The 15,957-nt window shown below is 43.3% G+C and overlaps 1 protein-coding gene across 1 annotated transcript in view; it reads right to left on the bottom strand.

The window, feature by feature from the left end:
- RTN1 (reticulon 1) overlaps positions 1-15,957 on the bottom strand; it is a 239,708-nt gene that overhangs the window by 114,505 nt on the left and 109,246 nt on the right. Inside the window, exon 3 of the mRNA XM_019924290.3 lies at positions 6,450-7,199. Coding sequence (XP_019779849.1) covers positions 6,450-7,199 — 750 coding nt within the window. The remainder of the gene's footprint in view (positions 1-6,449; positions 7,200-15,957) is intronic.

The following is a 15,957-nucleotide window of genomic DNA, read 5'->3' as shown; positions in this document are numbered from 1 at the left end:
TTTTTAGTTTCTAGAATGCTCCCAGAACTTTCCTGCCTGTGGCTTTTGCATTGTCTATTGTCCAGAAGTTTTAAAAGTTATCTCTTGCCACAGCTGATTCCTCAGTTTCCTCCTTCTCTGACCTTCTGATCTAAGTTCCACTATCACCAGGTACTTGCTCAAGAGAACACGTCACTCTGTTGATTTCCTATTTAATGTCAGCCCCGCACCCACCCAAATGTAAGCCCTGCAAGGGACGGATTCATGTCTGCTTTGGTCATTACTATATTGCTAGTGTCAGGCAGGCAGTATACCATATTGGTTGAATCAAAGGAAGGATGAATGAATGAATGGGTAAGGTCTTGCTTGGGTGGGGCTGGCATAACCTTGGGTAAAATTTATGTTATCTGTGTTACAGCAGTGGTTTGTGGGGTTACAAAGATAGAATCCAGAAGTGCAGAGACCATAACTGTGAGTATCCCACGCAGACTTTAGAGGAAAATGAAGTTAGCATTTGAAAGGAGGGGAGAACCCCCTGGAGCCAGTATTGGTGCTGAGAATTAGAGGTATGTGAATTATACCCTCCAAGCCTCATGACTGCATTGGTAAGCAAGGATGATTTATGTGAAGGAAAAAGGGACTAGATAGAGAATCAGGATCACCATCTAAATAGGGCCATTATTTCTTAGAGGCACCAAAATGTCTCCCATCTGTGAACTCTACCTCTACAGGCAATTTTGACTTGGATCCATCTTAGGAGCTAATCTATGCCCCACTCTGTGCCCAGGCAACATTTACTAGGGAGTTGGGGTTCATTGTGTCCCCAAGGAATTGGCATCAAAATATTACAACAACCGGGCTTCCCTGGTGGCGCAGTGGTTGAGCGTCTGCCTGCCGATGCAGGGGACACGGGTTCGTGCCCCGGTCCGGGAAGATCTCACATGCCGCGGAGCGGCTGGGCCTGTGAGCCATGGCCGCTGAGCCTGTGCGTCCAGAGTCTATGCTCCGCAACGGGAGAGGCCACAACAGTGAGAGGCCCGCATACCGCAAAAAATAAAAAAAAGTAAAAAAAATTACAACAACCATTTTGGATCTATATATACATCCAATAGGTGAAGTGTCAAAAATATCTGTCCTTGAAATAGTAAGTGCTGGGTCATCAAGATTTGGAGCAATTCTCTTCAAGACTGAGAAGGAAACCTTCCCAGCGTCCTGAAGCCGCCATTTAAAAAACAGACCAATATGCAATCTGGGACAATGCTAACCTTGTGACTGTTTCAGAGTAAAAGCCAATGAGGTGAACTGGCTACTGGCAGCCTCATTCTGTGATGCCTAAACCAGGAGAGTACCTTCTATCACTGGGCAGAGTCTCATAAAAGTAGCTTAACTGCTTTGAATAATATAAGATGGAAGGTTCAGTGCCCCCATCTAAATATTTACACTGCATACAACCTCACAGAAGCCAGACTTTATCCAGCAGTTACTGGTCCATCTTGTTGAAAGCTGGCATGGGGGAAGCAGCTACAATTGAAGGGGCATAAGTCCTTATGCCGATTCTGAAACCTGCATTGTGAAAGAAAGATACTGTCCAAAGATCTTTATGGCTTGATTCACTAATTCAGTCTCATGGAAGCACATAAATATGGGACTAGAGCATAACTTTTTAAAAAATTACAGGTAGAAAAGTAAATGGGTCACACTTATTTTGGTTCTCTCCAAAATATTTTAGGACAGAAGCAATATCTGATATAATAATGAAAAGTAATAATAAATATCATAAATGCTAGGTCTATCTGAGAAGACCTCCATCTGGGAGTCTTCTTGCAAATCACTTCCCTATAAGGAGATAAGCTTCTCCCTGCCACAGGGGGCTAAGCCCTGCAAGCTCTGGCTGCTGTAGCTGGTGCCCAGAGAGAAAAGGTGCAGGGGCCCACCTCCCAGGGCACAGGAAGGGATGGAAACAGCTGAGTGCCCCCTCAGTCCCTCTCACTAAAAAACACCATATGCCCAGGGCATGCTCACCAAGGTGTTTTACACTATAGGTCTGGGTTGCTTAGCTCATCTGCTTACAACAAAAATTCTCTTTGGCATGCTTATTGAAAGTGCAAGTTTACGCCCATCCTGATTTTGTAGTTCTGGGGCAGGGGCAGAGCAGGAACCTGCATTTTCAGTCAGCACTTCAGGAGATTGTGAGGCACCCGGTGCCCAGGCAATACTTTGGGAACCACTGGCTTAAACCAGTATTTCTCAAACTGGGGTCACTGGATGCCTTGTTGAAAGTTTCAAATAGATAACTTTTGCATTTTGTACTTTGTTTTCGATAATTTTTCAAATATTAAGAACATCCTGGATTATCTGGATGATAATTTTATAACCAAACACTACCGCAAGACTTCCACTAAAGTTTTACAATCAGGTTGTCCCTCTAACTTTGTCTCAAGCCAATGAGTCTTTACTCAGATCCAGACCTGATCTGAATATCCACACCACAGTAAAGGCTGAATGATATCGTTCATTCACTCAGGAAGGGAACAGAAGAAGGAAAGGAGCAGATTTTGACAAATAACATCAGTGTACTGAATTGGAGGTGTGGGGGGTGGTCTATAGAATGTCCAACGAAGAGTGAGGAAAGCGGCTTGGAGCCCAGAACAAAAGATTCTCCAAAGCCAGAGATCTGGGAGGTGCTACACATGAGGCAGTGGCTGAAAACCTGTGTGGATGAGAGCAAGGAAACGAGGGACAAAGGAAGACAGGGAAAGAACTCGGGGCTAGACAGAGGAATTGGAAGGAAGGTAGCAAAAGAGATTGGGAAAGAGGTCAGAGACTGGGGGGATAACCAGGTAGGAGAAACATCAGGGAGATAAGGGAGGAAAGTTTTGAGACGAAGAGAACAGTCTCCATGTGAGTCGGTATTATCCCTGATTTTACCACTAAAAGAAATAAGTTGCAAAAGTCTGTCCAACATGATATCACTTGTGCAATAAAAAATTGTGATACATAAAGAAAATTTCTGAAAGGAACAAGAACAACAACAATAAAACAGAAGCCTGTGGTTATCTCTGAGACTTAGGAATGTGAGGTTGGAGTAGGGGAACTTTAACTTTTTATTTTGTACCGTTTCTTACAATTTAAATTATTATTTTGAACATACATTATTTTCTCGCTGTTTTAAGGACTGTTCAGCAGTATGACATTGAAGTACCAGGAAGAACAAGAAAGATGAGACTGAAAAGAGGTCTTTTGGGGGGTAAGAAGGTTGTCGTTGGTGACCTTCATCAGAACAGTTTCAGGTTGGAATGTGAAAGCTGACTGCCATGGTCTAAAACATTGCTTCTCAAGCTTCAATGTGAATAGGAATCACTAGGGGACCTTGGTAAAATGCAGATTCCAATTCGGTAGGTAGGTCTGGGAAGGACCCTGACATTTCTAACAGGCTCCCATATGATATCCACATGGCTGGTCTAACACTATGCTTTTGAATTGCAAGGAAAAGTAATCAGAATGCAGGGAATGGAGGTGAGTACCCAGAGACCACTATTTCCGAAAGAATGTGCCCTAGAAGATGAACCCTACAGCACACTCTAATAAAAGATTCTGCAATAAAATAGGTCTGGAAATACCACACACCCATCCTGATGAGTCACACTGGGTATTAGTGTTTTATTGAGAATTTTTAATTGGCTTTCACTTAGATGTTCCTAACAGGGTTAACCTTGCAACAATGAAAACTTATCTATCCTATCATGTTCATGATAAGCCATCCTAGAGGCTATGAGGAAGCAGAATGATAGGGTAGCAGGAGCTCAGGGGGTGCACAGAGAAGGGAAACTGGAATATGACGAACCAAATCTTGTCTTCAGTGAAACTGCAGCAGAGGTCTCCAAAAGGTAAGAAAGGTCCAAAAACAGACCTTGTTAGGGCATGTGCACACCAGTAAAGCCTGACGTTCCTTGACAGTATGTGCTTTGATGCCGTCAGATATTTGCCAAACCTTATTCTAAATATTTCTGGACCTTTCTAAAACTTGGCCCAGCATCAGCAGAATAACTCCAAAGTCAGGGAGATGAGCATACTTGCGAATGCATGAATCTGAATGCATTTATACTGCCAGAGCCTTCAGGAAACCACAGAAGCTGACCTGACCTCACTGCTGAGGGGAGTCACACTTGACTTGAGCACAATCCTACTGTCCACTGACAGTGATTAAGAACAGCATGGCGATGGCTGGTCAACACTGATCCTCCCACCTGCTGAGATGGAGCAGGGAGACCAGAAGAACTCAGGGCTCCAATAACCTGCTGGCAGCGCTGAGTCATCTGCCCAGAACCTTCAGTGCTTGGCTGCCCCAGGGCCTTTTAGACTCTCTTCATAGATAATGAGGCTGAGCGCTAAGTTTCGGTGGGAGACTGGATTTCAAAGGATCCCTCAGTGCAGAGGAGAGCAGAGGCTATTCACCCTGCCATGACTTAATTATTTGAAAAGACTGCCACTTTCTCCTTTCTAACGTCTAACTTGGCAGCAGAGGGTCCAAGCCTTATGAGGCAACTTGCACAGAGATTAGAATGACACCAGAATCAGCCATTAAATATGCTCTGAAGCCTTTGCATTAACAGCTGTAGTATTCCATCACCTCAGCTCTTCATCAGATGTCTGGTCACTTGGTCAGTTCCAGCTGTCAAACTTGTCTCTCAAATATACTAACGAGGGAAATGGGCCTGCACAATACCATTTTCTCTTTATTAGCCTTCAGATTTACTTACTTTTGAGGATAAATATATTTGAGCAGCACTCTGCACATGGTGACTATTTCACTATGGGGACACTAGTTAGGGGATAAAATGGAAACACATGCGTGTTACAGTACAGTGATATGAAACTATATTCCGAATGACTCAAGCTCTCCTGCTTCAGGACCACAGGGAACTGCAGGTTGTTCAGGCTAATGCTGTTTCCCAAAGCTCCCTGAAAGCTGCAGGGCCCTTTCCCGCCACAGTCAAGAGTGGTAGCAAAAGAATCCAAATTAGTTCTAATATTCACCCAACAAATACACATTCCTACTGTTAAGTTTGTCACAGAATAGCCTCCCTATTGCACACACTAAATACACTTTAAACTCTCAGGGATAAGTTATTTGGGAAATCAGGAGTCAATTATATCAGCCGCAACATGATGCCACATGTCTAGGCCTCCGGCAACATGCAGCAGGGTTATCTTTTTATTACATTCCTCCAGTTTCCCCCTTTCCAATGTGTTAATTTTAAAGAATTTAGAAGCCAGCTTCCAATCTATAATGAGAAAGTTTTTGTCCTCTATTTTTAGATGAGGCACTTTAATTGCTACTAACATCATTGAAGTTAGCATATAAACAGGAAGGAGAGGGTGTACTCTCAGACTCATTTATCCCCAAAAGGCAAAATACTTCTAAAAAAACAGAAAGCAGAGGAGATGGGTAAGAGGGGACCTTGAACAGAGTTGTGCTTTTAGGGTTTGTTTTCAAGTTCCACCTGGATGTTCTTCTACCCAGCATCTGGGAAGAGATTGTCTATCTTCAATGTAGCCCATTAACTAGACTGTGCAGGGCCTAATTTATTCATCTGACTCTTTCATTCCTTTCCTGAATTCCATTATACAACTGCAATCCGGTGTGGGGGATGACTTGGGGGGAAGAGTGCCTGGAAGACAAAATAATGACTTCCATTTTTTCTGCATTTGAAGACTTCATTCAACTCAAGATTTCTCATAGGAAAACTATAATGGCCAGATTAAAATCATTCTAAGTTAAAAGTGACTTTAAAATTAATTAGTCACCTTAGGCCTTGCTTAGGCACAGGAGAAACCCTGGGACTAACTTCCGTCCCTGTCTTTCCTGGCTAGCTGGGACACAAAAACCTTATCAAGGCCCAAATTCCTTGCTGGTTTTGTCATCATTGTTGTTGTTTTGTTTGTTTTTTGGTAAGAGAAAGGATGGCACTGAGATGCTCTTGGCCCATTTAAGAAAGAAGTTTGGCAAAATGGAAGTGCTAATGGTGGGTTCCAGCACCTAGAGGGACTGTAGCCACATCCCATCACTGAGAGGGTGGGAAACTGGAAATGAGACTGGACAATAACAAAACCCCATCCCTTCCCAAGTGAGGAAACCCAGTCCTGGAACGAAAGGAGGGACACATTCACTCCATTCAGGAGATCTTGGAATGTACACAAAACCGCTCATTATTGGAGATGCTCTGGTTCAGCCAGCCCAGAGCAGCTCGGAGCACGTGTTTCTTCCATGGAAGCCCCAGCTGCGAATCTGAATCCTCTCATCTATTCCCCACCCGCCTCGGAATTGTTCTCCGGTCGATTGTTTGACCAGCTAGGACATGACTACAGGGCTAAGGCAGAACCACCTCCCTCTGCTGAATATCTCAGAGCACCCAGGCGAGAACAGTAAGCAAGACAAGCTACTTCAATCAAGAAAGCTGTCACTTTACCTTGTTGCTTATTGAGAAACAGCAGAGGAGGCACGACGCCTGGACCCTGAGGCCCAGGGCCCTTTGTGGCCTGGGAGCTCTGGTCGTAACTCGTTGCTTCCACAGGTGTCCGTGGCACTGCAGGCCCCTCGGGCGCAGGGGCTCCGTCTCCAGAGGGCAGCTCGGAGCAGACTTGGGGGCCGGCCGAAGGGAATTTGAGGAAGGGCCCCGGCTCCGCCAGGCCCTGCCGGTTGTGGGCGCGCTCCTCGGCCCGGGTGCCCGGCTCCTCCCGGATGGCATCCAGGGCGCCCGGCTTCACGGGCGGCGAGTCCTGCTCCCGTTTGGGACTCTCCTCCGAGGCGGAGGAGGCGTCACACGACTCGATGATGAGCTCGCTGTCCAGCTCAGCCTCACGCTCCTCCCTCAGGATGCTGTACTGGATGGACGGAGAGGCCGGCGACGGCGGCGGGCCACCCACATGACCAAAGGTCACGTAGCCCGAGGGCAGAGCGTCCTCGGCGGCCAGCGGGTCCTCGGACACCAACTCGATCTCCGAGTCCCCCGACTCCGCGCTGCTGGCCTCGTGGTCCAGGGGGCTAGGGATGGTGGGCAGCCCGGACCTGGCCTTGGCCTCCGGCCTGTCGGCCACCTGGCCCGCTGGCCGTGGACTCTCCGTTGTTTCGAAGGACAACCCCTTTGCTTCCTTAATGGCAGTGATCAGCTCATCCTCGGAGATGCTGCATTTCCCCTGGGATTCTGCAGCAGATGGTTCTGTCGTCCCACAGAGTGAGAAGAGCCAAAGAGGCACACACAAGGACAAGACAGATGGACAGAAAAAGAAGAAATAAAACAAAATTCCATTAGGGGAGGTATTTTCTCGTTGCTTAAAAAATACATATCTCATTAGCACAAAAATAGTGTTTCCAGGGCTATGCTGGAAAGACAGGCCACCTGAACTAAAAGGCTAATTACTGTTATGGCCCAGTTAATCAGTGTTTGATATACCTATCTATCTTAATCTAGCTATTTTTAAAAATGACCCAGCAATTTCTTAGCGTTAGCACCTCGTTGGTTTTTCTGTTCCAATGTGGGAAAGATTCTAGAAGTCATGGTTTTGATTTCTAATCCATTCTGTGAGGAGAGTTTTCCAGTTTCACAGATTTCATTAGATAATGCAATGTATATAACTCTCTAATTTGGCCCACCAATGTCAAAAAATCTGAAATCATCCATTATTCCTTGTCTGTTTCTGTTCATATTCCCTACTTCAATAAGACAAAGAAAGCTAATTTGGATCCTTGTATACAACTTGACTTCTAAGCTTTACATTTCCCATAAGAATCAATACTTTTACTCCCTTTTTAGTGAAAAGTGTAACAAAGTGAAGCAATATAATAGATAGTTTTTGCCAATTCCACCAAGCAGGCTGTGCAGATTACCATACTGCACAACCCCACAGGGCTTCTAGTGGTGGAGCCCACTGTCATTCTTTTTCATCTCTTCACCTCCTCTTGAGAAGAACAATACCCAAGAGTCAACCCCTGTCTACTGGGTGAGTGCCTGCCTTCTGTCTGACGTTTATCCAGATGGCCCCCAAACCTCACCAGCAATCTTACTGATATTTCTATCTTAATTGAAATTACCTGGGATCGCCATGACAACAATTTTCAGGAGCTTGGTTCTCCCCTTGCCCATGCAGCAGGGCCTTATTTCAGAATATTCTAGACAGTGATTTCTGGCCCTTTTGTAAGCAAGAGCCACTTGTCATTTCTCCAAAGCTCTGAGGTCACTGGGAGGGATATAGGAGGGGTAAGAGGTAGACTATCCATGGCTAAGTAATCTGTCAATTTAGGACTGTGGGAGAACCCCAATGGATAAAACATTTTACATTTGTCTAATTCTCTATAAAGCTGAATTGATTTTATCCTTTATCCATGTATCATTCATTCATCTGTTATTTATTGAGAACCTACTATGTGTCGTCACTCTTATAGGCACTTGGGATGTATCAGTGAATGAAACAGGAAACAAAATCTCTGCTTATATTCTAGTGGGAGGAGAACACAATACACAAACAATACATGTAATAAATAATTAAAGTATATAGTATGTTAGAAGATGTTAAGTGCTATGGAAATAAAAAAGTAGAGTAGGGTAATGGAATCAGGAGGGCTGTGACAGGGTGGGGATGAGTTTGCAATTTTAAATAGGGTAGTCAAGGTAGGCCTTACTGAGAAGGAAACCGATATTCAACACTTGAGAAGGTGAGTGAGGGATTCATGAAGATATCCAGAGGAAAAGCATGCCAAGCAGAGGGAACAGATAGTACAAAGGCCTGGAGGTGGGAGCCGCAATGATTTATAGATATCACAAGGAGGCAGTTATGTCTGGGGCAAAGTGAATAAGGGGGAGAATAATAGGAAAAGAGGTCAAATGCATTCAGGGAAGGGGGATCATCATGTAGGATCTCATCAGGCTTTTATTTTGAGAGAAATGAGAAACCATTGGAGGGTTTTGAGCAGAGAAGTGATATGATCTATGCTGTTGTTTTTCTTAATAACTTAAAACAACAACATCCTCATTATCTTGCACACTATTTATGTGTAAAAAGATTTACTGCATGATCCCAAACTCTATTTTTATAGAAGTTAGTTCTGTAATAAGTCATGCACATAGTTCCTTGATATGATTACAAGCAGCATGAAAGTATAAAAGCTACATTAATTCCCACTGGTAGGCCAGACGGAGGAGGAAGATGATAGGGAGTAGAGGCTAGTGTGAATGGAGGAACAGCCTGTACTTCCAGAGTACTATCAGTAGCTACATCGTCACAGCTCCACTTGTGATCATTAACATCTGTCATTAGCATCTGCTGGGATAGAGGCACTTCACATATGGGGCTTCGAGTCTAGTAGCAGTAGGTTAAGTGACTTGTCCAAGGTCACTGTACTGGTTTTTCTATCTTTGCCCCCTTGGACTTATTCCCATCTTTCTCTGCCCTGTTCGCTGTTCTGAGAGGCTGACCTACATAGAAGGCATTACCTGGAATTGCTTCCCCTCTAGTTTCTGGTTGTTTTCAGCCAATAGGAATCATAGGAGGAGGGGGTGGAGAGAAATGTTAGGGTATTTATACCTGTTGCTGCTTCTGAAGCTCCAGGTTTTGGCAGGCTTTGGGAACGCTGTTCCCTCCCCTTCCTCCTTCGGGTCCAGGGGTGCTAATAGATCCCTAATATTGCCAGTCCTTGAGTGCTTTACCATCTTTTGTTTGTTCTCTTAACTGTCTTTACACATTTGTAAATAGCTACCTCTTTAAACCGTCTTCAGTTACAACCTTTGAGCGTGTCACTTTGTTTCCTCACAGGACCCTGAATGATATAGCCATGTGGCTAGAAATGACTCGGCTTAAATTTGAACTCAAGTCTTTATGTTCCATGTGTTTCTCACTATATCATGCTACATCTGTTCAAAAAGGGGGTGGGGTCTCAGTAGGGCAAATTATATTTTGGAGAATGAGACAAAGAGGAAAAGTGAGCTGCATAACCACATACAAAAGAATGAAGCTGAACCCCTACCTCATGTCATATGTAAAAATTAACTCCACGTGGATCCAACCTAAATATATGAGCTAAAACCAGAAACTCCAGAAGAAAACACAGAAATGAATCTTCATGACCCTGGATTATACAGTGGTTTCTTAGACATGACACCAAAAATATAAACGACAAAATAAAAATACACAACTTGGAATGCATCCAAATTAAACACTTTTGTGCGTTAGAGGACAACATCAAGAACGTAGAAGGACAACCCACAGAATGGGAGAAAATTTTACAAACCATATATCTTATAAGAGACGTGTATCTAGAATATGTTAAAAATTATTACAACTCAGTTATAAAAAGACAAATAACCCAGTTAAAAAATAGGCAAAGGGCTTGAATAGACATTTCTCCAAGGAATATTTACACGTGACAAAAAAGCATATGAAAATATGCTCAACATCATAATACACCAGAGAAGTGCAAATCAAAACCACAGTGTGTTATCATTTCACACTCACTAGGATTGCTAGAATAACAAAGTCAGAGAGTAACAAGTGGTGGAAAGGATGTGGAAAAATAGAAACTCTCACCCACTGTTGGTGGGAATAAAAAATGGTATAGTTGCTTTGGAAAACAGTCTGGCAGTTCAACTATTTAGTTACCATATGATACAGAAATTCCACTCATAAGTAGAGAATTGAAAACCTATGTCCATACAAAAACTTGTACACAGTGTTCATAACAGCATTATCCATAACTGTCAAAAAAGCGAAACAACCCAATGTCCACTAATTAATGAATGGATAAGTAAAATGTGGTATATCCATACGCTGGAATATTATTTGGCCATAAAAAGGAATGAAATACTGATACATGCTACAACATGGCTAAACCCTGAAAACAGTATGCTAAGTGAAATAAGCCAGTCACAAAAGACCACGTATGACTGGAAAGTTAAGCAGACCCCTGATCATAGAAAGGCCTGGAAGCTAGTTTAAAAGTCAATATTTTATCAGGAAGGCACTGGCGGGTCCTAGAAGGGTCAGGATGAACTTAGGAAAGACAGAATAAAAGAAGGATGACCCATTAAGAGGATACTGCAATAGTCAAGGGGAGGAATTATGACAACCTAATGAGTTATAGTGGTCATATGGATGGAAAAGAAAGGATAATTCAAGAGACACTGAAGAGAGAGAAAGCACAGACTTGGGGTCTGCTTCACGTGGCAAGTGAGAAAGAAATGGGGGGTGGTGTCAAAGATCACTCAGAAACAGTGAGCCTGGGTGAGTATAATGAATAGGAATTCCATACTCAGAAACATGGAAGTCAGAACAGTGAGCTGTTTTGATGGGCCAGGGGAAGAAAGTTCTCATCCTGGATATTTCATCCCTTTCCATAGCACACATCCTTCCAATTTCTCATGCTGGCAGCCTCTGTCTAACCATACAAACTGCCAGGACTGACCAAACTCCTACTTGTACAACATTCTTAGGAGACCACGAAGCAGGCAGGCAGGCTCTTGGGCTAAGAGGACCACAGGCGACCCTGCAGGGTAGCCTGCCTTGTGTGCAAACCGGCCTGATGCTGCATCATTCAGGAGACAGGGTGGTGCCCACTCATTCTGCACAACTGGGTGCCCCTGGGTGGCTCTGTATGTGTATGTGATGATTTCATTAACATCTGTCTCTTCACCCTCCCCCACTCTCCCTGACCCCAGACTGAAAGCATCATGAGGGCAAAGGGCAGCCAAGGTGTTTGTTCACTATCATATCCCCAGCACCTAGTGCAATGCCTGGCACATAGGAGGTACGCAACAAACAGAGCTCATGTGAGGACTACCTCAGATCTTAGAACAGTGGTTCTTCATCAGGTGTATGGCTCAAAACTGCCCTCAGAAATTCTGACTTGGGCTTCCCTGGTGGCGCAGTGGTTGAGAGTCCGCCTGCCGATGCAGGGGACGTGGGTTCGTGCCCCGGTCCGGGAAGATCTCACATGCCGCGGAGCGGCTGGGCCCGTGAGCCATGGCCGCTGAGCCTGCGCGTCCGGAGCCTGTGCTCCACAACGGGAGAGGCCACAACAGTGAGAGGCCCACGTACCGCAAAAAAAAAAAAAAAAAAAAAGAAATTCTGACTTAGTAGAAGTAAGTCTGAATGGGGCCCAGGCATCTGCATTTTGTAACTCTAAGGGTGATTCTAAAGATCACCTCCAGTTAGGGATGGCAGATTTAACAAAAATACAGGATACCCAGTTAAACAGGAATCTCTGATAAACAATGAATTTTTTTAGTATAAGTATGTCCCATGAAATATTGGTATTTTTATCTGGTAACCCTACCTCTAGCTGAAAACCACTGTGTTAGAGCATTCAGAAAAGAACGCTCAAGGATATTGCTTTATTTACTCAAGAGTAAGGATGGTATCAGACAGCTGTGGGGTGGGAGGAAAGGGCCTGATAAGTTTCATCTTGGGTAAGTAAAAGTACTACTTTAAAAAAAATCATCTTTATTATGAGTGAAAGGGGACTCAGTATATAGTGTAGACATTGCCCTCCATTCTTAAAGTGAAGTAAAAGTTTAACAAAGTGCTAGGAGGAATCAGGAGAAAATTTAGAACAAAACAGAGGTTTTCCTACCCTTGTTAAAAACTTATGGGCCTCTAGCTAAGACACTAGTTATGTGTCAGGTCTGACACAGCAAAGCTAGAAACAGTCGTTGAAAATAATTAAATAGAATATAGAAACTGAGGAGGTTAGAACCACCCCACATGGGGAGATGTGTTTGCTGCTGCTGCTAATTTTGAATGATATAATTCAGATTGATAAAATGGAAGGTGAACATGGGCCAGTCTACCAAGTTGCAGATGCCAGTGAACAACCATGAACAATGCTGCCATTCAGGCCTCCCCTTTGCTCCCAGCTCATTCTCCACTCATCTTCCAGAAGGATCTTTTGAAAACACAAATCTGATTCTGCAGCTCTTCCCTTCCTTCTCCCCACTGCAGCCACACTGACCTTCTAGCTGCTCCTGGAACACACAGGACATTCCCAGCTCCGGGCCTCTGCACTGGCTGTCTCCTCAGCCTGGCATTTCTTCCTCAGGTGTCTATAGGGCTTGCTCTCTCACCCCATTCAGGTCTCTGCTGAAAACCATCAGCAGGGAAACGCGTTTCTTCATGGCCACCCCATCACCCTCTTACATTCTATCTTGCTTTCTTTTTCTTCATAACCATTATAACGACCTGATATTACATTATTATTTATTTGTATGTAAGTCTTCTCAATTAGAACGCAAACTCCATGAATGCAGGAAACTTGTTATGTTTCACCACTGTATCCCCAGTGGTATGGAGTAAATGGTCAATACATATTTGTTAAGTGAAAGGATGAATGAATGAATGGCATCATTTCCCAGATTAAAACCCTCCAATGCTTTCTCACTGCATTTGGAACAAAATTCAAATTCTTTATCCTCGCATGTGAAGCCCTGAATGATCGGGGCCCTGTCTACCTCTCCAATTCTGTTCTATGCTATACTCCTCCCTTGCTCCTTTCGACCATCTTTCAGTTCCCAAATAATACAGCCTTGGGGCCTGTGTATTAGTTGTCCTCTGCACCTGGGGCCCCTCTTAACCCCTCTCTGAATTGTGGGCTTCTTCTCATTCAAATCTCAGATCACATGTCACCTCAGAGAGGCCATCCTTGACCCTCTCACACCCAACATTCTATCACTCTTCACAGAATTCATACCCCATGAAATTACACTATTTATTTATGTGCTTCCTTTTATTGACTTCTCCCACTAGCAAGTAAGCTCCGTGAGGGCAGGGACTTTACACATCTTGTTCACTGTTCTCTGGTGCCCAGCACATGTCTGACACATTGAAGTCACTCAATAAGTATTTTTGAATAAAAGAATAAATTTTCAAAATGGGTAGGAGAATCACAGACCTCATCGATGCAAGGAAACAGCAACAGTTTTCAGAGTTTAAACTGATTTACTTTTTATTGCTTATTTCTTTTTAAGGGACACTGGTGTGGTTTTATGGTGGCCTCTTGATTATTGTCCTTTCTGAGGATAACACCTCAAATAACATCCATGACCACCATAATATCTTTCTAGGTGTTTGTGTCAGAAACAACATGCTGCTGATGGGCCAGTGGTCTGGTGCATCAGGGCACTTACTATAGTTTCCTAAAATACTTCACTTGTATTCATCACTGATCTTTGCTTAGAAGAAACTTTCAATATTTAAGCTGTAAGAATTTTTACCTCCGTACCTCATGGTACATTATTTAATATGATGAAAATAATTAAGTATGTTGAAGAAAGTTACAAAATGTAATAATCTATTGGAATTGAAGAAAGTATATTAGACTCCTTGCTTAAGCTTTAGGGTCTGCGGCTAAAACTGTCCTAAATTAGATCTTCTTCTGATTCATAATTCACATAATTAGGATTATTCCCCAAAGTCAGTTGATAATTCCTTATTTATTAAACAGTGAAAAACTCAATTCTTTCTCTTTAGGATGCTTTCCTTTTCCTCAGTTTCTATGTAGGATTACATGTAATTCTTTGTTTGTCTTACCTGTCAGCACAGGAAATGGCAGAGTGAATCAAGACCCAACAGATGTAATAAAGCCCCAATCCTCCAGTGTCTATGGGCACAGTGTCACATGGTACCAGGGGCTCACAAGATGGGGAGGGGGGGTTAGGGTAACCTCTTGGGATAAAAAAGACAAGGAGAAAAGCCTCAATGACAAACCGAGTCCTCCTATCTCTCCTATTAATTTTATTCTTACGTGTTCTCATATGACTCAGGTGTTATGGTGTGGGATGTGTGTGGAGAGAGGAGCTGAACATGAGAGGTAATTGTGTAATGGGACAGGGGACTTTCTCTTTCTGGAACAAACCTTACTTAGAATGTTTATTTGAAACAATTGCAGAGAAAACCACTGCCCTAATTCCTTGCTGTCAAATGGCCACCAACAGATCATAAAACTCCAAGATCATGAGAGCCAAATCCAACTTTGTCTTCTCTTGAAGATGCTCCCGAACGCCAGTGAGTTGTGACTACTGAAGAAAAAAAAATTCCCTCCTAATTAACGAATCCTGTATCAAGTCCTTACCATCAGCTTTGTAAACTGCAATTTTCTCATGAGGCATGTATCATATAATAAATGGACCAAAACGTATGGGGTCATTTCACTCTTCCTGAAGACTGGCCAAAGTTCTTCTGTAATGACCACCAGACAACCCTGGAGCTCTGTAAACACAGCTTATAATGTAGTTTATATCTTCAGAGTGTCAGTATCTTTATGTCATGGGATAATCGAAGGGTTTTACATGCATGGCCAGAAAAACCACAAGGAGGCTTTGAGACTCAGATATGTCCCTACCTCCTGCTGTCAGTTGGGATAAGTCACACTGGAGTGTGACTATTTCCCTGGTCATCTGTCTCACTGGAAGGCAGGGACTGCTTTTTGTTTGCTTTTCAACTCCAGCATCACCAGTGCCTATTCGAGTGCCTGACCAAAAGAAAAGTGTGTGTTGAGTGAATGAATGAATTTGAAAATCAGGAACTTGGTGCAGTGAGTTTACAGCTGAATGAGTCTGAGGTAAGGCTGGGGAGGAGAGGAATTGATGCTAAAATCTTTAAGGAAATAAGACAGGAAGGACTTCCATTAAATCCCCTCTGTTCTAACACTTGGACTTACTGCATCATCGGGATTTAGAGCAGTCACTCCTAATTGTAAGGGTTTAGATCTGTTTTAAGAGTTCAGTAGAAGCTCTTTTACCTGAGGTGCTGAAAATTGCTTTTTTTTTTAATGTTTTATTTTATATTGGAGTGTAGTTAGCAGTGTTGTGTTAAGTTTCAGGTGTACAGCAAAGTGATTCAGTTATACATATACCAATATCTATTCTTTGGAAAATTGCTTTTTGTAAATCAAAAAGGTTTGTAAATTTCTTTTGGGTGGGGTCAGAATTCCAG

Source organism: Tursiops truncatus, chromosome 2 (genome assembly GCF_011762595.2).
Source record: "Tursiops truncatus isolate mTurTru1 chromosome 2, mTurTru1.mat.Y, whole genome shotgun sequence".
In the NCBI taxonomy this organism is placed as follows: Eukaryota; Metazoa; Chordata; class Mammalia; order Artiodactyla; family Delphinidae; genus Tursiops; species Tursiops truncatus.
This window is presented reverse-complemented; position numbering and strand designations above follow the sequence as displayed.